This window comes from Limanda limanda, chromosome 6, assembly GCF_963576545.1.
Source record: "Limanda limanda chromosome 6, fLimLim1.1, whole genome shotgun sequence".
NCBI classification, from domain to species: domain Eukaryota; kingdom Metazoa; phylum Chordata; class Actinopteri; order Pleuronectiformes; family Pleuronectidae; genus Limanda; species Limanda limanda.
In genome coordinates this window covers 28633023-28659344 of record NC_083641.1, presented here as the reverse complement: position 1 = coordinate 28659344, position 26322 = coordinate 28633023, and the positions used below count along the sequence as shown (strand labels likewise).

Genomic DNA, 26322 nt, shown 5'->3' with positions numbered 1-26322 from the left:
TTTGGGATCAAATCTCTGTGTAGCCTGTCAGTTGTTCATGTAGTTACTGCAGCATCCAGTAGGGGGCAGTGGTGTATAACAATACTTTCATTTTTTAGTTTGAAGTTATTCTTTATTTCTTGGTTAAAAGTAAAATCAGAATGTTCTTTATTAAGTGTTTTTTTTTAAATGATAACACTTTCAAACATTATTTGGGTTTGTTCATGTATCCTTAATTCCACTTTGTCCGTGTTGCACATGAAGGCATCATTCAATCCGGCGGTGCCTTCACGGAGTGTGGGAGATTCCCCCTCCCGAAGCCGGAGCTCCTCCCGCGGCTGTTTCCTCTGAGTGTGTGCGGGAGAAGGTTCAGTTCATGAGGACAGATCAGGACATCAGAGAGGGACACGGAAACAGAGAGACACCGGGACAACACCCGGACAACACCCGGAAGCACCGGGGAAACACCGGGGAAACACCGGGACACCACCGAGCATCACCATCCAGGAAGCTGAGTGTGGTTGTGTGTCAGTGTGAGTGTGTTAGTGTGAGTGTGTGAGTGTGAGTGTGTGTGTGAGTGATTGAGGAGCTGCCATCAAACCAAACTCCCTCTCAGGTAAATATTATATATATATTATATCTTTACATGTTTAACTTCACTCTTATCAACAGGAAACTGCTTCAGTTCATTAAGTTTCATTAGAAGTTTTTCCTGAAGAAACTTTGACTCAGTTCTTATTGAAACAGTTTTTATTTGTAACCGTGAGTTTTATTTTCCTTCAGAATCAGAAATGTTGAAAGAATCAGTTCAAACTTCAACGGCTGAGATCAGATTACGTGACAGATCTGGAGAAACAATACAAAAATGTGATTTTAATCTCAAGTTTGATTAACGTCAACAAGCACACATCCGCTAAATGGTCTCCAAAATAAAATACAGAATGTTTATGAGGTTGGAGGGTTTGGGAAACAAGAGGAAAAGGAGGAGAATTCTAAATCAGCAGCAGACATTTATTCATGAGTGATGTGTTTGTGTATTTGCTTTGTTGTTTGGTTGCATGTGTTTTGACGTCATTTATATAAAACAGTGCTCGTTTAACTACCTCGAAACATCTCAATCTTAATTTCCTATTATACAACTGTTCTCACATCTGATGGAAACTGTTGATCACGTGTTGCAGCACAACGTGAATCCGCTGCTTCCTCTTTCCGTTCTCATCTTTAACATCGAAGGCAATGCACTTTTATTTATTTATTTTGAAGGCACATTTATTAGTTTCCTGTGTGACGTGTAGACTCTGGTGACTTCACACAGCTGAAAAACGATCGAAGCTCTTTTATTAAAAAGTCTTTAATGTTTGAGACTTGAACAAAGTTAGTTTCCTGTAGTTTTATCCTGAACTGAGACTCCAGCTGCTCCTGCTCTTCATGTTGTTTCTGTGTGGTCACGTGTTCAGGCTGGTTTGTGTGTTGGTGCCCCATGAAACCACACCCGGGCACACATGGTGTTCATCTGCTGCTGCCTGTTCCACACACGGATCTCTGTCTGTAGATCCTCTCTCTGTCTGTAGATCCTCTCTCTGTCTGTAGATCCTCTCTGTCTGTAGGTCCTCTCTCTGTCTGTAGATCCTCTCTCTGTCTGTAGATCCTCTCTCTGTCTGTAGATCCTCTCACTGTCTGTAGATCCTCTCTCTGTCTGTAGGTCCTCTCTCTGTCTGTAGATCCTCTCTCTGTCTGTAGATCCTCTCTCTGTCTGTAGGTCCTCTCACTGTCAGTAGATCCTCTCTCTGTCTGTAGATCCTCTCTCTGTCTGTAGATCCTCTCACTGTCTGTAGGTCCTCTCTCTGTCTGTAGATCCTCTCACTGTCTGTAGGTCCTCTCACTGTCTGTAGATCCTCTCTCTGTCTGTAGATCCTCTCTCTGTCTGTAGATCCTCTCTCTGTCTGTAGATCCTCTCTCTGTCTGTAGGTTTCATGATATGTTCACAGAAACCTCTGGAGGAAATAATCACTGAACAACATCAGTTTCAAACAGATCTGGAGAATCTGGAGACGTCTTTTCAGTTAAACAAAGAATGTGAAATATTCAGTTTCCACTTTATGTGACCAGTAAAAACTCACCAGTCACTTCAGTGTTGTTGCCTTGTGGTGCAACTTTGAGCTTTTATAATGTATTTTTAAACATTAATCACTAAAGAAAATAAATCCACATGCAACTGAATGTTCTAAGTTATTGTAACAGAGCCGATGATTTATTTTGTTGAAACAAAGACGTCTTTCTGTTGTTGGTGTTTGTCTGTTCAGTGTCCTCTCTGGTAACTCTAAGTGACACTGATGTGATTACTGACGATGCCATTAACTGTCTCCATGGTAACCAGGGTCTGGACAGTGTTGGGAGGCTGAGTAGCTTCAGGCTAGTTTGTTAATGTTGAAATAAAAACCGTCGTCATTCACACTGTTGACGGTGAGACGTCAATTTCACTCAGAGTAAACGGTTTATTCTTTCTCTTTAAACTGTAAATGTAAAACATAACTTAAGTCCTCAGCCGGCGTCTCACGCCTCCACCACTTCCTGTTTCGTCCGCTCTTACTTTATTGTTTATCATCACTTTATGTGGTCGACAGGAAACTGCTGTTTGGACTTTAAAGGTTCCTGTTTTAGAAAGTTTGTTAAAGCTGAGATGAGAGAAACTGTTTCAGAAACTCTGAGTCAGTTACCGTGGTAACGTACCCCGAGTTTCCCTCGGTTTTTATACCGATCTGCCTGAAAAGTTTTAAACTAATTTCTCCAACTCAGGATCTTTAACTGCTGCCAGTGTTTGTTTATGTGTATTAATATCACACATGAATCTTTCTGGATTCAAATGGAAGCTCTGCTCTTTATTTACCTGTTGCCATGGTGATTAAAATATAAATATACACAAAGAATAATCCACGAGTATAAAACCAAACAGTAAGTACAGTAAGTCTCCCACACTCCATGTGACAGGAGGACAAACAGAAACTCAGAGGGTTGTTTGACTATCACATGCAAAGCAAACGCACACAGACTTTAAATATTTGTTTCAAGAAGAAGACGACTTACCGCCTTTTAATCTTTGTTTATCTTTTCTGTCACATTTGCGCAGTTAAGACTTCATTTCTCACTTTTATCCCTTTTGTTACTGTGACTATTTTGGCTTTGACACATTACATTTACTATAATATTTAGTGTCTGAAGAAAATAAGCCTTGAATTTCCTGTAATACTGTGTTTAAATCTAAAACTATAGTTTAGCAGCTTTAAATCCTAGAAATGTTCTTTTGTTCCACATAAGATCCGTTGTCCATCATGGTAAACATCTGCTGTATGTTAACTTTCTATGTTGTCGGGTAAAAATGCAGGATAATCTGTGTTTTAATGGAATTACAGTCGAGTATGTTGGTTTATTAAAAGAGGATTAATCCACCCATGTTAACATGAGCACTTCCATCGTGTAACTCGCCAGATTCATGTTTGCAGACATTAAAACCTCAGGGTAAAACATAAGGGGTTGAAAACGAGAACTTTGGAATCATTATCTCATAAATATCATTAATAATTAGTGAAACAATGACACAACTGCAACTTCAGGTGAAGACGATGCTTCATGCAGCGCTCTGATAAAGTGTGTGTGTGTGTGTGTGTGTTTCAGGGCGATGGGGGTTCCATACGAGGGCCAGTCTTTCTCCGCTCTGAGGAGGCAGTGCCAGCAGAATGGACGTCTGTTTGAAGATCCTCTGTTTCCTGCGTCCGACCAGTCTCTGTTCTACCAGACCAACCGCATCGGCCAAGTCACCTGGAAGAGGCCCAAGGTGAGAGAGAGCAGCAGGAAGCAGGACTTTCACATGCTTTTAAATTCTTCGTCTGTGAAGGTGTGGAAATCATGTTCAGTCTTTGTAAACACTTTCCTGGAGGTTTGGGCTGAAACTTTGTAGCAAACTCTGTTTATTCGACTAATCTGCAAAGAGTGAAGCCAGTAGAGTGAGAACTGGTCCAGTAAAGTGAGAACTGGTCCAGTAAAGTTGGTGATCTTCACATCATGATGGAGGCAGAGCTGCAGATCAGCTGGTTTAAAGAGGAGGCGGAGCAGGAGACAGGAAGTGGTATGTGGTTAGCAGACAAAGGGAGTGTGTAGCCACAGGGGGAGGGGTCACACGGACTGAAGAGTCAAGAATCTGTGGAATTTATCTCCAAGAAATCGTTTTGTGAGCTTGAGTTTGCTCTTTAAACTAATATCTGAGCTAATATTTAAAAGGAAGAATAACATGTGTCCCTCTCAGCTTCTATCGTTTCAAACTGAATTGATTCTCATGTCTCTGGTTGAACCAGGACAACGAGGACAATGGGACTGAAAATACTTTTATTGTGTTTTATATGATGGGATGATTGTGAAGAACTTAAACAAACACCACAGTGACTATTATAGTCACTGTGGTGTGTATTGAGGAACTGGTCTGGGTCATATTTACAAAACTAGCACATTTAGAGGACAGGATTCAGTGGCCTGGGGGCTCAGGTCCTGGGTCTCTGGTCCTGAGTTGGTATGTTTCCTGTGTCTCACTGTGCACGGATCACTAACAGCTGTTCAACAGAAACATCACATCTCAGCAACGACTTGTTTTATATCAACAACTGTTTCGATAAATATGAGCTTGAGAAAAGCTTTAAAGTCAGAGTCCATCCAAAGGGTTTAAACTTCATCAGCCCAGATCTCCTGTTACTAGATGCATGAAGGTTCAGTTCCATACTTTTCTCATGACACCAGATCAGCATCAAACATTTCATAAAGATGGAGAAATATGAGGCTCTGAGTGTAATCACTTTTGATGTGCAAAAGTGGTAGAAACCCTGAAGTGTGATCATGTGACGTGTGGATTTCTGTTGAACACGTTGGTTTAAACAGTCACTGAGCCTCAGTGTTTTATTCAGTGCAGCTGTTACTCTGAGGATGGAGAAATATGAGGCTCTTAGGGTAATCACTTAATGTCTTTCCACTTTGTGTCTGCTTCTGTTTACACTGTACACACACACACACACACACACACACACACACACACACACACACACACACACACACACACACACATCAACAACATGATTAGCGAGCGTGACGTTTCACCTCCTCCTCCGTCCTCCTTATCTTTCTGTGACATTCGGCCTGAACTCGGATCAACTCCCACCAGCGTCAACAATCATCCACACGTCTGATCCCAAACTTATTTACTTTCATGTTCATTCAATATTTGACTTATTGAAACAGCAGCTTTTGTTCTGACCCGCCTTTATTTTCACAAGCTACTTCAGGCAGATCCTGGAGATCAGGAGTATGAAGTCAGCTCAGAAACTGTGAGAGGACACTGGTCTGCTTCAGTCCTGAGTCCTGAGGCTGAGGGGACACTGGTTTGTTTCAGTCCTGTCTCCTGAGGCTGAGGAGACACTGGTCTGCTTCAGTCCTGAGTCCTGAGGGGACACTGGTCTGCTTCAGTCCTGAGTCCTGAGGCTGAGGGGACACTGGTCTGCTTCAGTCCTGTGTCCCGAGGCTGAGGGGACGCTGGTCTGCTTCAGTCCTGTGTCCTGAGGCTGAGGGGACACTGGTCTGCTTCAGTCCTGTGTCCTGAGGCTGAGGGGACACTGGTCTGCTTCAGTCCTGTGTCCTGAGGCTGAGAGGACACTGGTCTGCTTCAGTCCTGTGTCCTGAGGCTGAGGGGACACTGGTCTGCTTTAGTCCTGTGTCCTGAGGGGACACTGGTCTGCTTCAGTCCTGTGTCCTGAGGCTGAGTGGACACTGGTCTGCTTCAGTCCTGTGTCCTGAGGCCGAGGGGACACTGGTCTGCTTTAGTCCTGTGTCCTGAGGGGACACTGGTCTGCTTCAGTCCTGTGTCCTGAGGCTGAGGAGACACTAGTCTGCTTCAGTCCTGTGTCCTGAGGCTGAGGAGACACTAGTCTGCTTCAGTCCTGACACAGAGCGAGTCCGTGATCCAGAGACGTGTTGACACAGAAAGTTGTAAAACACGCAGTCACTCCCTCTTCACCTCCGCTCCCAGAACAGATCAATCACACCATCGATCGGAGTGCTCTCAGTTTCCTGTTTAATTATTCAGCTGCTCAGATCAGCGATGGTTGACAGTAAAAGCTCATAAGTGTTTTCGATGCTGTTCAAACTGCAGCAACGTGTTTCAGATACTTTGTGTTCCCACGATAGTTTTCAACCACGTTCTAAATGTCACACATTGAACTGAACACGGTCCGACATTACGTGACCTTTGACCTTTTGTCATTAAACACTATATTTCTCTTCGAGTGTGTGGAGCTGCTGCAGGAGAACCACCCAGGCGGGACCTGTCGTGTGTGTTGTGGTTGAACATAAGAGGAATGTGCTTTGGTGTATATATATATACCGTATATATATATATAATACATGTACTTTAAATGGTGGCTTCTAATTTTCAGTCAGTGTACAGCAGGAAACATTCCCTCCTCTCAGATCTGCTGCCCGACGTCCTGAGGACTGGATTTAAGATGAAGAGTCTCTGAACTATCAAACAAACCTTTCTCTTACTGTCTTCTGAAATATTTAGAAAATTTGTTCTCAAGATGCTTTGTTGGCATTTGATAAAATCAGTTGGGGAATATTTTATTTTTATATATTTATTAAGAATGTTTTACATGTTTTGTATCACTCATTTGTATTGATAGTTTATTTCTTCCTGTTTCTGTCGGTTTCAACTGAAACTTCTCAAACTATCAATTATACTCCTTCATATCTTAAAACTAATTTATGGAGCCTGACTGATTTAATGCTTTGATGATAATATTAGTCGATATGAGCCTTTCATTGACGGGTATCAACAGTATCAGCATTCACATACTTTCACGTAGATTAGAAGATAATAACGCTCATGATAATAAATATGAAGCTGTAGCTTCAGCACAAAGGAAGCAACACGATCTATAGATGATGTGAAGTGAGCTTAGTGTATCACATGTTCACGTCCTGGTCTCAGACCGTCTCTCGCTCTGGTTGGGGGTGTGTCTCTCTCTGGTTGGGGGTGTGTCTCTCTCTAGTTGGGGGTGTGTCTCTCTCTGGTTTATCTCAGCTCCATCATTTGGCTGCCGACCTGCTCCCTGTGGTTTGTTTCACTCTGAAGTTTCAGAGGAGTTTCTTTACCCGGTGTTTTCCTCCTAATGGCCGACTGAGGATCTGGCTACGCCCTCACTTTCATCCTCACATTCATCCTCACATGGCGGCTGCCCAGTGGGAACACTTCCTGGGCTGCAGGTCACTGGACGGCTCCTGTGCAGCAGCTGGAGGTCGACCACAGACGCTACTATAGAAATTCACTTTACAGCACAAATGTAAAATGAATGATATCATGAAGGAATCATCATCTCATCAGCTGGACTTGATTCAGTTCAGTCATTTCTTTGTGATTGGAAAGTTCTTTCTTGGTTTCTTTGGCTCTGATGTTTAAAGATGTTTCTGAAAGTGTCGTCCCTCATCAGAAAAGAATCCCAGCTCGTTTGAGGAACCTCTGATTCTGAATCCTTCCATTGATTCTAATGATCTTTTCTCTTCCAGGAGTTATGCAGCGACCCTCATCTGTTCGTGGACGGCATCAGCGCCCACGACCTGCACCAAGGTCAGCTGGGAAACTGCTGGTTCGTGGCCGCCTGCTCCAGCCTGGCCTTCAGAGAGTCGCTGTGGCAGAAGGTGACACTCACACACACAAACACAGACACACACACAAACGCACACGCAAACGCACACATTGGTTTGGAATCAATGGATCAGGATCAGAGTCCATCATCAGACCAGATCGTGACTCAGACTTCAGACTCTTCTCTTCAGTCACAACAGGCTGTAGATAAATGATCTGACTGTGAGCGGGTGGTAAACCTACAACTTTAATACAGAACCTTTAACCACAAATGAGCTCACGCACTTACGGGCAAATGGAAGCACGACACCACGTCTGACTCTCAGAGCGACTTGGTGCAGTGCGTAGCTTCAGAGCTGTTTGTCACGTGGACGGGAGGAACTGGGGATCAACCCTGTGAGCCGGTGAGGTGTGGCTCAGCCGGTAGTGCGGGTTTCATGCACACAGAGTCTACGTGTGTGTGTGTGTGTGTGTTGATGGGTGTGGGCAAGTATGTGGGAGCCAGATGTGTATGACTGGGTGTGTGTTGACTTTAGATTAGTGTGTGGTGATATGGTGATGTGGTAGTGTGTGCTAAATGATCGTCGTGCAGTTTAATGCTGAATAAAGTCAAAGGATCTTCAGGATCTTCAGGATCTTCAGGATCTTCAGGATCTTCCTCCTGATCCAGATTCCACGAGTTCTCCCTCCGCTCACGTCCCAAGTTTCAGGAACATCACTTCAGTAGTTTCTGCTGAATCCTGCTGCTGAAATGCAGAGAAAACTGAAGCCTGTAGGTGGAGGTAACTCCAGGAAGCTGCACTTATACCTGTGTGTAATACATCTTTCATCCAGTAGGTGGCGCCAGTGACTTGAACGACACTGTTATCCAGACAAATGGATTTTCAGTCAGTTGGAATTAAACATCCACCAGGTCACACAGTAGCTGCCATGAGAAGCATTTGTTTCTCACAAAATACAAATTATTACAAAACCATTTCTCCTCTGTTCACCTGCAGGTGTTTAGTTTTGTGTCAGGTGGTTGTTTTCTGTAGATTCAGTTTGTCTCTGAGTCCTCGTCTGATTCCAGACTGACGTGGATGTTTGGGATCGACCTCGTCCGTGAAGGATGAGAACATAAACATCCTCAGTTCTGTGTTTATATAACTTCAGAAATAGATCTGATCATGTTGTGAAGTTTAGTGGCGACTTATCTTTAAGTCGAGTTTAATGTGTAATTAAACAAAATCCCAATGTCACCTCTTGAGTGTAGAGTCAAGTAGCAGTTAAATGGTTAATGAGAATCTGAAGCTATTATTATTATTATTATTATTCAGAGTTAATCCTGATGTTTCTGCAGTCGCTTGAAGTGAGTGTGTGAGACTCGTGCATGCTGCGATTCCTCTGTGTTTCCTCTGTGTTTCCTCTGTGTTTCCTCTGTTTCCTCTGTGTTTCCTCTGTGTTTCCTCTGTGTTTCCTCTGTGTTTTCTGTGTGTTTTCTGTGTTTCCTCTGTGTTTCCTCTGTGTTTTCTGTGTGTTTCCTCTGTGTTTCCTCTGTGTTTCCTCTGTGTTTCCTCTGTGTTTTCTCTGTGTTTCCTCTGTGTTTCCTCTGTGTTTCCTCTGTGTTTTCTGTGTTTTCTGTGTTTTCTGTGTTTTCTGTGTTTTTTGTGTTTTCTGTGTTTTCTTGGTTTTCTTGGTTTTCTTGGTTTTCTGTGTTTTCTATGTTTCCTCTGTGTTTCCTCTGTGTTTCCTCTGTGTTTCCTCTGTGTTTCCTCTGCGATTCCTCTGTGTTTTCTGTGTTTTCTGTGTTTTCTGTTTCCTCTGTGTTTCCTCTGTGTTTCCTCTGTGTTTCCTCTGTGTTTCCTCTGTGTTTTCTGTGTTTTCTGTGTTTTCTGTGTTTTCTGTGTTTTCTGTGTTTCCTCTGTGTTTCCTCTGTGTTTCCTCTGTGTTTCCTCTGTGTTTTCTGTGTTTTCTGTGTTTTCTGTGTTTTCTGTGTTTTCTGTGTTTTCTGTGTTTTCTGTGTTTCCTCTGTGTTTCCTCTGTGTTTTCTGTGTGTTTCCTCTGTGTTTCCTCTGTGTTTCCTCTGTGTTTTCTCTGTGTTTCCTCTGTGTTTCCTCTGTGTTTTCTCTGTGTTTTCTGTGTTTTCTGTGTTTTCTGTGTTTTCTGTGTTTTCTGTGTTTTCTGTGTTTTCTGTGTTTTTTGTGTTTTCTGTGTTTTCTTGGTTTTCTATGTTTCCTCTGTGTTTCCTCTGTGTTTCCTCTGTGTTTCCTCTGTGTTTCCTCTGTGTTTCTTCTGTGTTTCCTCTGTGTGTCCTCTGTGTTTCCTCTGTGTTTCCTCTGTGTTTCCTCTGTGTTTCCTCTGTGTTTCCTCTGTGTTTCCTCTGTGTTTTCTGTGTTTCCTCTGTGTTTCCTCTGTGTTTTCTGTGTTTTCTGTGTTTTCTGTGTTTTCTGTGTTTTCTGTGTTTCCTCTGTGTTTTCTGTGTTTCCTCTGTGTTTCCTCTGTGTTTCCTCTGTGTTTCCTCTGTGTTTCCTCTGTGTTTCCTCTGTGTTTTCTGTGTTTCCTCTGTGTTTCCTCTGTGTTTTCTGTGTTTCCTCTGTGTTTCCTCTGTGTTTCCTCTGTGTTTCCTCTGTGTTTTCTGTTTCCTCTGTGTTTTCTGTGTTTTCTGTGTTTTCTGTGTTTTCTCTGTGTTTTCTCTGTGTTTTCTGTGTTTCCTCTGTGTTTCCTCTGTGTTTCCTCTGTGTTTCCTCTGTGTTTCCTCTGTGTTTCCTCTGTGTTTCCTCTGTGTTTCCTCTGTGTTTCCTCTGTGTTTTCTGTGTTTCCTCTGTGTTTCCTGTGTTTCCTCTGTGTTTCCTCTGTGTTTCCTCTGTGTTTCCTCTGTGTTTCCTCTGTGTTTCCTCTGTGTTTCCTCTGTGTTTTCTCTGTGTTTTCTGTGTTTCCTCTGTGTGTTTCCTCTGTGTTTCCTCTGTGTTTCCTCTGTGTGTCCTCTGTGTCATCTCTTTCCACCTGGTTGCTTTATTCTCGCTCTCCGGTCCCGGAGGTCTTCTTCTGCTTCTGCAGCTCAGTTTTCCATCAGCTGAAGGAAAAATCGAGTCTGTTTAAGTTGTCGCTGCCTCTGAGGAGCAGCCGGTTGTCCTGACACCCGTCGCTGGTCCAAACACAAACACTGGTTCTAAAACTGAGCCTCTGGTTGGACGAGGACAAACCACACAGGAAGTCTGACGACAATTAGCAAGGAAGAGAATATCAATTTTTTCTTTCTACATATTCCATCACATCAATTCTCACGATACATCTTAATAAATCCCTTTGAGGAGGTGTTTTGGTTTTGACTCTATTTGAAAACGTGACTCGTCCTCTGGTTTGTCCCCTCGTCCTCTGTCCTCTGTCCAGTGACACAGATAATAATCCCACCAATGAGAACGCAGACGGCTTTCAGTCGATATTTAATAGACTCCATTGATCTCTCAGGCTGAAAGTCATGCAACGGGAACATTTGATATTTCCATTCACAGCCAATTGTTTTATTTCTACTTAAAATACAAAAAGCAACAAAGACAAAAAACAAGTTACTCATGTTATTATCACAGTAAACAGCTGATCAATAAAGGCATTTTTCATTTACATGTTTTACTTAGTGTCAGATATTTATTTAGTTTTCAAGATAATTTCATTGTGACACATACAAAATTCTAAAATGTTCTTAATTGATAACGAGGCTTCAAAATCACCGTAATAGAAATGATCATGAATTCTCATGTTTCTATATGAATTTAAAATGTTTGAATATTGATGATTTATGATACATTGATCATCAAGTAGCACCATGAAAAGAGAATCGAGGAATTAGTTCCATATAAGGTCGAAGTAAAGTGCAGTCAAACTTGTTTAAATTTTCTTCTCATAGATGATTAATTTTTATACTTAATGTTTATTTTATGAAAACTTTTACGTTGCAGAACTCTGAGCTGGAGGAAGACCGTTAACGATTTGTTCTCTCTGCTGCTGTAGTGTGTTTTTCTTAAAGATCAAACATTGAACACAATATTGCAGCTACAGGTTTGTTCTGTTAAAAAGAGAAAAGTCATATTTCTGGTGTGAACTCCAGCGAGCAGCTGAGGTTCGCTGCCTCCGCTCCGTCCTTGAAAGCAAACAGGAAGTACATGACCTTCCTGACCTTGGCCAGCTCAGCGATCCTCTCGCCGAACTCCTGCATGTCGGCTTCCAGGCACTTGAGCGCCGAGTCCTCGGGGTCGTCGGCGTTCCGCCAGAAGGTTCCGATGGGCTCCAGCAGCTGCCGGGTCATCAGGTGGGTGAGGTCCGGCGTCCAGTTCTGAGAAATACCAGTGATGGTGACACGGCCGTGGCCGGAGAGGGAGAAATACCAGCGGGAGAAGTTCAGCCCCTGGATGTTGAAGCCGAGACGATACACGGCTTCGTGAGGAAGAAGCAGGCGCTCGCCATCCTGACGCTTCTGCCCCGAGCGCTGCAGCGACGACACGCGAAGACGCATCATCTGCAGGAGGAAAGAAAGGATCAAAGAAAGGAGAAGAGGGAACAGAGGTGGAATCATCAATCAGAGGCTCGGTGTGAGAAACATCCACACGACGCAGACTGGAAGCTTTGGTCCCCAGAGAGGGTTCTGAAGAGAGACTCACACGTCTGCAACACACGACTACAAACCAACATGAACTACACAAAACACACACACAACTATTCTTATGACTTCCAGAGCTCAAAGTCCAGAGCCTGAACCAGAGGATGTTTTTACTGAAGTCCTTTATTGATGTTATCTGAGAACTAGTCCACAGACTCATTTCCTTTGGAGCCTCTAATCAGTCGAGTAATGAATGAAGCTGGAAACCAAACTTCTCTTTATGGCAAAAGTGCAAATTAACACTTGATCCCAGTGAGAGAATCTGTGGAGCCGGAGAAACCAGAGAGAACGACAGGAAACTGATCTCTGATCATTTAATATAATAATATCAGTGTTTTAACTGATGAACAGACCTGATGATTGTTACACTACAGCGACATCAACACGTTAATAACACATGTGAAGAATACGTTAAACCAGGGAGACAAATACATTAAAAACAGCCAAAGTTCCAAAAGTGAAATATGAAAATTACAAAGTATACAAATTAAGTATTCAGTTGTGCTTAAATTTTAAAGTGTATTATTTAAATATATACATATTTAACAGTTCATCAACTGTCAAAACTGTGACGTTTATATTTTTACTAACGTGCACAAACTTATTAGGTTCAATCTTTGTACATGCAAAACACAAACACACACAAACACACACACACACACAACCACACACACTTGGTGACAACAGCCTGTGGAGTCACTGCTGCTGTAGCTGAAGAGGAGAAGAGTCCGAGTCTCACCTTGGTCAGAGCCGTGTCTTCTCTGAACGTCAGCTCCACGCTGTCGGAGGGCGTCTCGGTCTGGTCCATGTCTGACTCTGAGGTCCTGGTCCTGGTCCTGGTCCTGGTCCTGGTTCTGGTCCTGGTCCTGGTCCTGGTCCTGGTCCTGGTCCTGGTCCTGGTCCTGGTCGTGTGGAGGTCTGCACGGAGACTGAAGGATGAAGCTCTGCAAGAGTTTCTGATTTCACCCTCACCTCTCTCTCTCTCTCACCCTCTCACCCTCTCTCCCTCTCTCCCTCTCCCCCTCTCCCTCCCTCCCTTTCTCTCAAACTCTTTCCATCACAGTCGGGTACTTTACTGTTGCCCCCCCCCCCCCCTCCCCTCTCCCTGCCCCAGGATACCTTGGGTCGCACACATTGATTGGTGTGCTACAATAAATGAGCGAGAGAAGGGGGGGGGGTGAGATCGATGAATCAGTCCGATCAGTTTGTCGTCTTTTTGTGTACTCAGCCCCTCAGTCCTTTAACACACACACACAGACACACACTTCTTCAGATATGACTTTTAATGTGCACTTTATTTGAACTGTCATGAAACCAGTTGGAGTATTTATATAATTAGATTTATTATCTGAGGTGTAAACTTTGGAGCAGGTTAGAAACGTCTGAATATCAAATGAAATCACTCTCAGGGTTTTTTAGGCGTTCAGCAGGTGGGTGATGTGTGAGGTCGCCTAGCAACCGGCCGAGCTGATGACGAACCAGAGGGAACTCTGGGAGTTTCCTGAGGGCTTCTGGGAGCTCGGCTGGTCTCGGCTCAATGGACCATTTATTTATTTTTATCATTCACTTCACTGACGTGTGTGTGTCTGTGTGTGTCTGTGTGTGTCTGTGTGTGTCTGTGTGTGTCTGTGTGTGCGTGTGTGTGTCTGTGTGTGTCTGTGTGTGTCTGTGCGTGTTGCCAGTGGGGATCTGGGGCAGGAGACGGGTGGATGGCGTTCCCTTGTTCAAAACTTTGGAAATCTTTAGTTAATTATAAATGCAGGAGGTTAATTAAGGGGAAGAGTGGAAAACCTGATGTATTTCACATCTTTAAGAACAAAAAGAAGATGTGTGCTGTGCTTCTTTATTTACTAGATCATATATATATGTTATATGGCTGTTTTATGTATAGTTACTGAATATTAGTTGGTCTCTTTTATTGTGTTCAACAGTTTCCTGTTTCTCTAAACAAGGTTACAATGTGCTCTATAAAATACATGTGAATAAAACAACATAGAACAAAACAGAAATAAGATCGATAAAATAAAAGAAAATAATAAAAACATAGAATCAGGATGTATGTTTTGTCTTGAAGCATAAGGAGTTCGTGGCTCTGTGATATCAGAGGGGGCCTGATCGTGCTTGTTGTTCTTGTTTCTCTCAGGTGATCCCGAGCTGGAAGGACCAGGAGTGGGATAAAGACAAACCGGAGTCGTATGCCGGGATCTTCCACTTCCAGTTCTGGCGGTTCGGTGAGTGGGTGGACGTGGTGATCGACGACCGGCTGCCCACGGCGAGCGGCGAGCTGGTGTACTGTCACTCCAACGACAGCAACGAGTTCTGGAGCGCGCTGGTGGAGAAGGCCTACGCCAAGTAAGCACGTCCTGCTCTGTCTTCTCCTGGTGTTCTGTAGTGGATGTTGTGCAATAGGAGTAGACTTGACGTTGGCTAATTATTAATAATCATGAAATGTGATTATAAAAATAATAAAAGATTATTTATTAAAAATAATTAAAAAAATGATAAGGCCATAACTTATCGTAGAGGGGCACCACCCTGGTTACAGGGACCAACGATATCAAGCTATAATTATCAGTCTCATAATGATAAATGTCAAATTAATAATGTCAATATTTTAATATTAACGATTACTTAATAAACAGTGAAGGCTTCTAAGTTCGAGCACAGGCAATCATAATCCAGCTGCAATCACACACTTATGCACAAATAATCACAGACTACAGATACTTTAATTACAAAAGCATTTATTAAAAAGGGGAAATAAAGTTATAATGTTATTCAATGATTCATCATTTTAACAAGCTCCGATATTTCAAAGATAAACACAGCAGCAGCACTTATCACAATTCAGAAAATACATGGACAACCTGCGGTCTACCTATGTATGTCTGTCTCTGTGTGTGTGTGTCTGTGTGTCAAAGTGTCTCTCTGTGTGTGTGTGTCTATGTGTGTGTATGTGAAATAAAGTTAGTGTTATTTAATGATTCATCATCTTAACAAACTCCTGCAGATTGTTACATCAGTTTCTCGATACAGTTATTTGTAGCTTCCGTCGGCCGTGACGCTGCAAAGAGAATTTTAAGCCTTGATTTGATGTTTCTTGAACATTTGGAAGTCGAGAGTCGAAGCTGATTCTTCTCCAAAGACTTTACGTCCGTTTCAACCACGATGCAGCAAAGAATCAACAACACATCTGTGCAGCGTCTGTATGAACGTAGTACTGAGTCCTGTGTGTTTTCCAGGATGTGCGGGTGTTACGAGGCGCTGGACGGGGGCAACACGGCCGACGCCCTCGTGGATTTCACCGGCGGCGTGTCGGAGCCACACGACTTGATAAAGAACGGATACAAAGAGGACGAAGAGAAACGCAACGAGCTGTTCGAGCGAGTCCTGAAGGTCCACGACCGAGGAGGCCTCCTCAGCTGCTCCATCCGGGTGAGCAGAGGTCACCACCTCCTGCTCGGTGAGTCAACTCCTCAGCTTCACACTGACCCAACCCGCTGTGTCGTTCCAGGCCGACAGCGCCTCGGACATGGAGGCGCGGCTGGCGTGCGGCCTGGTGAAGGGTCACGCCTACGCTGTGACAGACGTCCGCAGGGTGAGGCTGGGTCACGGCCTTCTGGCCTTCTTCAGGTCGGACAAACTCACCATGATCCGCATGAGGAACCCGTGGGGCCAGAGGGAGTGGAACGGGCCCTGGAGCGACAGGTGAGGAGGAGGAGGAGGAGGAGGAGGAGGAGGAGGAGGAGGAGGAGGAGGAGGAGGAGGAGGAGGAGGAGGAGGAGGAGGAGGAGGAGTGACAGAAGGAGATGAAGGAGCAGAGTCAGAGTAGATAAAAGTTGGTTTCAGACGTTTTACTGTGGAGATCCTCATGATGTTCAGTGATGTTGTTTTTTATAACTGATACATTTAGAGCTGAATTTCATTTCAGGGTTTGATTTCATGTTGGAAGCAACTTTTTATTTCACCACAGAAGATTTACTCTGCATAAACTGTAGGAAACAGGATTTTAAAATCTGTTGATAGAATCTGCAGCTCCTGATTATTTCTCTTCAGAATTTAAGTTAAATGTTCTTTTTCCCCTCTTTTGCATTTGTCGTGTTTGTGCTGCACAGTTGACATCTTCTTGTGAATCTTAGCGACTCAGTGATTTCATTCAGAGCTAACAGAGACTCCTGCCTGTGTGTGTGCAGCTCTGAGGAGTGGCAGAAGGTCAGTACCAGCGAGCGGGAGAAGATCGGCGTCACGGTGCAGGACGATGGAGAGTTCTGGTGAGTTTAGAGCAACGCTGCCCTCTGCTGGTGAATCAGCGTGCCTGCATGTGGCACCTGAGATGAATGAACATATTCAGCTTTTTTCTCATTCCTCTTCTTTCTCTCATCATAAATAAACCAGACTTTTCTTTCTCTCCATTTCCCCCAGGATGACATTTGATGATTTTGTCGATAACTTCACGGACCTCATCCTCTGTCGCCTCATCAACACGTCCTACCTGAGCTTCCACAAGACCTGGGAGGAGGCTGTGGTGCAGGGCTCCTGGCGTCGCCACGACGACCCCCTTCTCAACCGAGCGGGGGGCTGCACCAACAACAAGACCTCCTTCCTCCAAAACCCACAGGTGGCTTCTTCTTTAGAATTCCTCAAAACGTTGCACTTTTTCGTTGTTGTTGAATGAAAGAATGAAGTGTGATAACGTGTGTGTTGCTCTGTGTTGTGTTGCTCTGTGTTGTGTTGCTATGTGTTGTGTTGCTCTGTGTTGTGTTGCTCTGTGTTGTGTTGTAGTACGTGTTCGACGTGAAGAAGCCAGAGGACGAGGTTCTGATCTGTCTGCAGCAGAAAGATCAAAGAGCCCGACTGAGGGAGGGCCGAGGAGAGAACCTGGCCATGGGCTTCGAAATACACAGGGTCAGCCGAGTGTGTGTGTGTGTGTGTGTGTGTGTGTGAAGTGACTTTCCCATTAGTCCCTTTAAGAGCGACTCTTTGTGATTATATGATTTTTTCATTTAGGCTTTGACAAGTAACAGCCAGAGACGATTATGAATTCAAATCAGGACTGTTTTGTTAATAAAGAAAAATTTGAAGAAATATAATTTGACGGGAACTGTTCAAGTCAGATTTATTCTTGCCGTTTGTTTGCAGCCTGATTATTGCCAAGAAACACAAAAGAGAAAAACGACTTGTCATTATCAGTGGGTAAACAGCGGTTGTGTGTCCGTGTTGCCTCCGTGTGCAGGTGGAGATGAACCGGACGTATCGGATGCACGTCACGCAGCAGAAGGTCGGGGGGAGCACCTACATCAACTCCAGGTCTGTGTTCCTGCGCTTCGAGCTGCCGGAGGGACGCTACGTCATCCTACCCACGACCTTTGACCCCGACCTGGAGGGAGACTACCTGCTCCGCATCTTCACCGACGTGTCCGCAGACTGCAAGTAGGACAAAGAAGACACTTAAAATGCAAATCTGTAAATGTAATTAGGCTTAAAAAGCTGAAATCTAAATGTGAAATAATGAATATGAACGTATAACCAAGGGACCTTCACTGCTGAAGCCGAGCTTTGAACAACAGTTACACTAACAACATGGACACTAGATACATGATCATCATCTGTCTCTCTGTCTGTGCTGCAGGGAGTTGACCCAACACGTTCCTCCTCAGACCTGCTGGTCCGGGATGTGTGGTTATCCCTCTCTGGTCACGCAGGTCCACGTGCTGCAGGCCGACGGGGTCGCAGGACAAGACGCTGGTGGAGGTAGATTCAACTTTATTCTCTCTTTTCCCAGGAATCGTCGACATAGACTCAGACACTTGAAGGAATATTCCAGGAGGTGCTAATCTCGGCTGAGCAGGATTACACAGAAATGATTATTTATATGGGCCAACAAATAACCCATTACATTTGGATCCAGATCAGGGGACGGATTCAAGAATTTGTTTCTCTTCCTTTAACATTGTGAGGACGTTTTTCAATATTGTTTCATTTCAATGAATTCATGGATCTTGAGGAAACAGATCAGTTAGGATTCAGGAACTGATATTTATGAGTTTGTTTGAAATCTGTGTGTTGATCTAATTGATTTAAATGTGGTTTCATAATAGGACTGCGTGTTTCAGTGGAGGAACGTTCACCTCTGGTCTCTATTAAGTTGTCTGTGTATGTTGTATTAAAAAGGTGTGTGTGTGTGTGTGTGTGTGTGTGTGTGTGTGTGTGTGTGTGTGTGTGTGTGTGTGTGTGTGTGTGTGTGTGTGTGTGTGTGTGTGTGTGTGTGTGTGTGTGTGTGTGTGTGTGTGTGTGTGTGTGTGTGTGTGTGTGTGTGTGTGTGTGTGTGTGTCTCTCTCTCTCTCCAGTGTCCGACCCCTATGTGATCATTCGCTGTGAGGGAGAGAAGGTTCGCTCTCCGGTCTTTAAGAACACACGCAGCCCAGTCTTCAACACCAAGGGGCTGTTCTACAGGAAGAAAGCCAACCAGCCGATCAGCATCGAGGTCCGTGTGTGTGTTTGACGTGTGTGTGTGTGTCTTTTTTTCTCGTGTGTGTTTGACATGAATCTCTTTCCGTCTCTGTCAGATCTACAACCACAACGCGCTGATGGACTCGTTCCTGGGTCAGGTGACGCTGCGGACGGATCAAGGTGACTTCCAGCAGACGCTCCACCTGCAGGACAAGGGCAATCGCCGTGACAACGACCTCCCCGGTACCCTCACTGTCGCCATAGTGACCAGCACGGTGCTCACCAACATCTGAGACAGTTCCGCCAAACTGACGCAGCTGATTCAGAAACGTTTACATCTTAACATGACAGAAGAAGTTTACTTTTTTGAAGGATTTTGACTTTAATGAAAGCGACACATCCAGCAGGAGAAATGTGAGACGTAAACAACCACATGGGACTTTTTGTTTTAGCTTCATGCCAAAGAATGTGTGTTTACAACTTTATTTACGAGCCTGTTGTGGTTGAACGTCCAGGCCACACTGACCGACTGGTGTCTGCGTCACGTGAGCCGAGCTTCATGTGGGTCACAGCCAAAGAGACGAGACAAAACCATCTTTCACCACACTTTCAATATCTTATCTGTAGAAACATAAATATTTGCAACACTCTCTAGCTGTTTCAAAGTAAAAGCCTTTCTGTTGACTGAACCAAAGAGTACACAGACTTAGATTGAGTCGCTCAGCAGATCAACGACACACCCAGACGCACCCAGTGTGGCCCAGGTCTTAATATCCTGTTTACATTGTTTTCTTCTGATCGGATCTCATCTTATCTTCTTCAGCAGCTACTGAGTGGAATTTGTATTCTACTCTTTAGTCTGTTTGATCTTTTTTTTATCTTTTATTTTAATTTTATTGTCTCTAAATCATATAACTGTCTTTTTATAATGTTTCTTCTATCCTTGTCTTTTATATTGACAGAAGCTTTACATGTGAACTTTCCTTGTAAACACAGAAATCTTCCAATGTGGCATCAGCTTGATTAGAAGCACTCAGTTAGCAGGTTAATAGCAAACAGCTGAACCTGATGCAGTTATAATCACTAATGCACAATATGTTAGTTAACTGTTCCTTAAAGATGTGGATCATCTCCATGGTCACTCCGGAGGCTGAAGTTCGGGATGCAGAGGTGTTTGTGTCATTTGTATCAGATTCATCCACCCATCCATTTATCCGTTGCTATCTACGTTATGTTTAATGAATAATTCATGATATTATTTGTAGTGTAGAGTCGGAAAAATGTGATATTAATGTCAATTATTTCATGTTACATGGTAAATAATTATTTTACCTTGCCATATCTTTCCTACTGGCTTTCATTTCTTTCATACTGCGACAGGTGTCATGGTTTAAACATGTTTTACATTCAATAAAATTTGGTATTAAAATGTCTTAAAGTGTCTGAAATTTTTAATTGGTGAACTCTGCTAAAATATCTTAAATCAATTTGTGAAAATGTGAAGTGAAGAGCCAAACGAAGTATCATTGTCTCAGATCTCATGGGAATCGTTTGCTTCTGTCTGGTTAGTCCAGTTGACCAATCAGGATCCTGCTTCAAATGGATGTTAGGTCTGCCAACTTTATTAACATACAGAGACAGAAATACAGAAATGTAGAAATGCATAAATAAAGAAATACAGGAATAAATGTAAAAATACAAAATAGCCTTTTCATTACCAAAATGTTTTATACATATATTTTGGTAATATATATTTTTCATTTATGTATTTAAGTATTTATTGCTGTATTTATTTATATATCTATTTCTACCACCACCTACTTGCACCGTAGACCGTCTGGGTACCGGTGGTATCGCACCGTGGGCCGACACTTCATATGTCCCCACAATACAGGTAAATCAAGAACATACACACACGCCTTGTGTTTCCTTTAATGTTTCCAATCACAGGAAAGTGATGATCTCACAAAGCTATGATGTAAAACAACCATAAAGATTTCTAGAAAACCAATCACTGAGGAGGGGAAATAAATTAATACATTTAAAAATTAATAGATAAATGTAGCAATACATAAATATGAATGAATGTAGCAATACAGCAATTAACAAATAAATTAAAAAATGTAAAAATAGCCTTTGTCATTAGTAAATCATTTTTTCATTTGTTTTTATTTATTACTTTATTTCTACTTGTGTCATTTGTTGTCTCATAGCTTGGGAATGCATCATGCCAGTGGGTGTCCTTACTAAGAAGTACAGATAGTACAGTACTAATTTTATTTGTGTGTGTGGTGCGCAGTCTTTTTCATATGTCCCAACAAAATCCATAAATCAAGAATCTACACACAAGACATGTATTCCTGTAATATTACAAATCAAAGGAACTCTTTGATCTCACAAGGTTATGATATAAAACAATATTGTAGAATTCTGGAACACAGTTGTTCAAGTGGGGGGAGAGGAAAAAGAAGCAGATAGACAGAAATCCACCTTGATGTTGCTGCCACCAATTGAATCCTCGTAATTTCATTCTATCTTTATTCATTAATTAATTGTGTAACACTGTGATCTCACAGTATATCTGCAATCTACAATGGCGAGTTATCTCCAAAAAAAAATGAACAAAAGGTACCTCCACCAGACATGGAGCGGCAAACAGGAGGAGTCCAATCACTGCTTGAAACAGAAAGAGATTGTCAAGAAAATGGAGGTTCTCAAGAGTGACAACCAGATTCTGCAGGAAGAGTTGAAGAATGGCAAAAAGAGGCAGCAGATCCTCTTTGAAACGGTTCAACACAGCGAGCGAGAGATCCAGAAACTCCTCCTGGACAAATGTGCCAGTGAGTTCAAGGCAGAGAAGCTGAGCGCAGTCGTGCCGAATCTCAAACAGCAGTTAGTTGACTGTGAGAGAAAAAGTAGCAAAGAGAAACAAGAGGTGATTTCATGCATAAAAGCAGAATTCAACCAGAAGTTAGCTCGGCAAATGGATAAAGCCGATCGGGCCCTGAACGAGCAGGCGAAGAGACATGAGAGTGAGATGTCAACCATGAAGAAGCTGCTCGAGACGCAGAAGAGAAAAACGGTGGAGAAAGTAAAAGACCTGCGGGAAAGAGAAAAAACCAAGGAAGTGGAAAGGAAACTAAGAGAGGCCGACAGAAAACTCAAGTCGCAAAACTACCCCAAATTAATTAAACAGACATCGGCACTGAGGCTGAATAAGATCTGGCCCCGGTCCAAGGAAGTGACTGCACTGAAGGAATTAAGCAAAGACAATCCGCTGCAGATCCATGCACTGAACGTCCCCAGAATGGTTCTGGAGGTCAAAAAGGTAGAGCTGCCGATTGCCATAGAAATAAAAGGAATACTGAAGAAGACCCCCACTCTGACGGACACGCGGTCAGAGCTGGAAAAGCAAATAGAGAAGTGCAAGAACCTTGAGGCGATTCTCCAACATGCCAAGAACGATATCAAGGAGTGCATGCTCAATATTGAAGAGCCGGAGAAATTAAAATGCACAGTTATGGACATGAAAGCAAGCTACATAGACCAAGTGGATGAAAATGCGATTGTTACTCTGAAGAGAAAAGTTTCTTTCAATGACGACATCGAGGTTTTCAGATACGTGCCGAGGCAGGTCAAGAAAACTAAGGCAAAACGAGAAAGGCTATGAGATATTTCTATGCAGAGAACAGGAGATTGAACAAAACGCACCAAACGCTCAGAAGGAGTGAGGAAGGGAACTCGGATGGAAGCTGTTCGAGGATCCTTCACATGTCTCTCACCTCCGCTGCCACAGGAACACGCTGCGTCCCAGGAAATCATATTGTACATTTGCATGTTGTCCGCGTGTCTGTGTGAGTTTTCTCCGGGTTCTCCGGTTTCCTCCCGCACCCCGAAGCCACACAGGTTGATTTATTTGACCGCAGGTGTGAATGGTTGTTTGTGTTCTGGCCCTGTGATCAACTGGTAACCAGTCCAGGGTGAACCTCTCGACCAGTGCAGACTGGGAAGGCTCCAGCTTCACCCACCGACACAGGATAAGTTCCAGAGATGATGGATGGATAGATAAATAAAAAACATCAGAACACCATGGATGTTAATGATCTTTTTATTTTTTATATAAATTGTCCACATTAACTAAACTAACATAGACTAAAAAATTGATGTTATAGCAGAATAAGCTCTTATAGAGCACCTGACGTTTGATCTTGTGTGCACGAGATAATAAGTTGTGCACACAGAGTAAATATCTGAGTTGTAAACACATGACCTGCTGATGCTTTGAAGAAAACACTTAGATGTTTTTAAAGCTTTTAAGAGTTTTCTTAATTGCTCAAGTTTTAGGATTGAAACACAATCTGTTTTCCTTCAGTTCGCTCAGCAAATGATTCTTGACATTCCTGTGTCTCTGTGTAATTCTGCTAACAAACAAATAAAGGAAGACAAAATAAATAACATCAATAATCCTAATAACAACTCAACTGCACTTTTTATTGTTGTATTGTATGTTGGAGGTTTTTTGTGTATTTCCACCACAAGATTCCTATTGCAGTGGTGTGTGTGTGTGTGTGTGTGTGTGTGTGTGTGTGTGTGTGTGTGTGTGTGTGTGTGTGTGTGTGTGTGTGTGTGTGTGTGTGTGTGTGTGTGTGTGTCTGATTACAACCTCCCCTGTGCTGTGTCTCATCACCCCCTCCTCTCTCTGTGTAACTGGGATCAGTGGCAGTGAATGAGCAGCTTGCCGTGTCACTGTTAATACCAACAAGAAAGAGGGAGGGATGAGGGGAGGAGGAGGAGGAGGAGGAGAGAGGAGAAGGAGGAGGAGAGAGGAGGAGGGAGTCATTCACTGCTTCAAACTCTGTATACCTTCATATGAAAGAGAGAGTCAGAGGGTAAAGAGCAAAGGAAGAAGAAGAAGAAGAAGACTAGAAGTAAGGAGAGAAACTCAAGAAGAAAGAGACATATCTGCCGAGAGAGAAGGAGAAGAGAGAGTGATAGTGACATAACAGAGGAGAGAGAAGGGAGAGAGAAGGGAGAGAGAAGGGAGGTCTGACATGGGAGGAAGAGGACTAAAGTCTCACTCTTTTCCTTCCAACTCCTGCTGCTGTGGGATTAACAGGTTTCCCTGCTCCTCCTGAAGAAAGACTCCATCTCAGAACCATCTCGTCCTCCATTCTGTTCCCCTGTTCTTCATCCCTCCATCCACCAGGCAGGACGCCTGTGCAGAGACCCCCACCTGAAACGGAGGGGAGGACAGAGGAGAGAGAGAAGCAGAAGAAGAGTTCAGATCATGCAAAAGGGTGAGGGCAAACAGTCCGTCGGGCTTATAGAGGCATGTTGGCTTTCTGCATAATCTCATTACTGTGTGTGTGTGTGTGTGTGTGTGTGTGTGTGTGTGTGTGTGTGTGTGTGTGTGTGTGTGTGTGTGTGTGTGTGAGAGAGCACCTAAATCTGTTTACACACTTACATACTTGGGACATGTTTTCCTTATGGGGACAAAAAGCAAGTCACCATATTATACATTATTCCATTTTAAGGTGCAGATATGTTTGAGTCGATGTGTTGAACTCTGACTGTGTCACTGGATATTACCCATGATCCTCTGCTTCCTGACCCAGAAGAGCTGCTGATGTAACAAATCCACAGAACTCTGTTAAGAAGGTTTCCTGCTGAATATTGGAGATAAACTCTGGTTTTTAATAACTTCTCTTAAGAGTCTTTTTAACTGATCTTCAGTTCAGCTTCACCTGATTCTGATGAATAAAGCTGTGACAGGAAAAAACTGGAAGATCTCCGGAGTGTTGAAGGGTGATGCATCATGCAGGAGACAGGACATGACATAAATTCCACTGCAGAGATCATAGTTTTAACAGATTCAACATTAACAGAAGCTCTGGAATCTCATCATCTTTCCAGGTCTTCATATACAAGTCTGGCTCCTCTTCTTTATCCGGACAACATTGTATTCTTCCCTTTTTTTTTAATTTTGCATGCGTCAGCGTTAGAAATGGCGTTTACGCTCCCACTCGTTCTTGTTGAATCCTCCAGAGAATCTCCTGTGGATGTTATGCAGAGTTTTAACTCGGGCGCTGGCAGGAGAAACTCCGGAGAATGTCTCCAGCGTCTGTCTCGAACATTTGCGTTGTCCCATCCGTCTCCTCCTCATAGTGTCAGGAGACTGTCCTGCATGTGGTGACACAGCTTCAGACAGTTTCTTCTCACAGGAGAACGTCACTGAACCATCACACGAGCTGTAATGAAGCTGCTGGTTGAAGTTGTATCGTGTTGCTTTAAGTTGTGTTGTGCTCCTGCAGCAGGTTTGAGTCCTGGTTCCTCCCTGGGTGTTCACACAGCTTTTATTCTCTTATCTCAACTTAATGCACACATTACGACATCACTTCCTGAACTGAACTGGGTGGAACCGAAGTCATGACAACACAATCAGCTGAGGACAGCAACATCCATTCATTCAAATTGATTTTTTTTTTTTTTTATGGTCTATTAGACGCAGCGACTCGAGCTGAAAACACAAAGTTTGACATCATCACTTCTTCTGTTCTTTCTTCTTATCCTCTCTCTCTCTCTTTTTCTCTTTTCTCACTTCTCCATCCATTTATGTTCTGTCTCTGTTTCAGGATGTTTTACTTTCACTGTGTTGTTAATGTGTCTTAATGTACAAAGGTATAAAATCTGATATGTGTGGAGAGCACACACACACACACGTACGCACACAACCTTTGTGCACCTCTGCTGGGGTAATGAGATGCTGAAATATTTATAGGGTGTGTGTGTGTGTATGTGTGTGTGTGTGTGTGTGTGTGTATGGGGGGGTTATTGTATTTCCATTCTTCTGTTTCATTGTGTGCATATTTGTCTGCATGTGTTCATTTTTCGTGATCAGATTTTCTAGGACCTTTCCTTCTGGGTGAAGCTTGGTCAGCTGGTTGGTTTCTCGTGGGTCGGGTCCCTCTCTCCTCTCTCCTCTCTCCTCTCTCCTCTCTCCTCTCTCCTCTCTCCTCTCTCCTCTCTCCTCTCTCCTCTCTCCTCTCTCCTCTCTTCTCTCTCCTCTCTCCTCGGCTGTGATGGAGGGAAACAGGCTTTCAGCAGCGTTTGAGGGAGAAGTTTCCCCTGATGTTGATTTATCTTTGATAAGAGTAACTACTCCCTCTAATTCTGCTTGAATCCTGTGTCCCAGTGGGCCGAGGGAACCGGAGCTGTGGGAGGCCTCGTTGCTACGTAGCGGGTCATGTGTGTGTGGGGGGGGCCTGGTGAGACTGACTGAGCTGGTGTGGAGTGGATGGAGAGTTAGAGCTGCTGGTCAGAGCTGACACCCACAAGGAGTCTGTCGGTGCCTGGCTTCACTTTCCTTCTTGGCGAAAAATAAAAAAGTCGCTAAACTTTCCATAAAATGCACCAAAAAGTCCTCCTGATGCATTGTGGGAGATGTCAGACCCGATGTGATCTGTGCAGACGGAGGATTCTGAACCTTAAACCTTCTCGTTGTTCAGGTGTAACTTTTCAAACTGAACAAAACGTCAGACGTGGTCGAGCTGTCACAGCTGCCAGGTGACAAAAAGTCAAAGGA

The 26322-nt window shown here is 43.5% G+C and overlaps 2 protein-coding genes across 2 annotated transcripts; one reads left to right on the top strand and one right to left on the bottom strand.

Moving 5' to 3' along the window:
- Positions 1-329: 329 nt before the first annotated feature.
- On the top strand, positions 330-20130 carry capn5a (calpain 5a). The gene is made up of 13 exons (XM_061073306.1): positions 330-595; positions 3652-3811; positions 7579-7710; positions 14434-14642; positions 15533-15725; positions 15805-15998; positions 16484-16561; positions 16713-16908; positions 17073-17195; positions 17524-17720; positions 17920-18041; positions 18638-18774; positions 18857-20130. Exons 2-13 carry the CDS (start codon positions 3656-3658, stop codon positions 19031-19033), a joined length of 1914 nt encoding a protein of 637 aa, XP_060929289.1. The 5' UTR covers positions 330-595; positions 3652-3655; the 3' UTR covers positions 19034-20130.
- ompa (olfactory marker protein a) lies at positions 11718-13098 on the bottom strand. The gene is made up of 2 exons (XM_061073307.1): positions 13030-13098; positions 11718-12149 (listed from the first exon to the last, which is right to left on the bottom strand). Exons 1-2 carry the CDS (start codon positions 13096-13098, stop codon positions 11718-11720), a joined length of 501 nt encoding a protein of 166 aa, XP_060929290.1.
- Positions 20131-26322: the final 6192 nt, after the last annotated feature.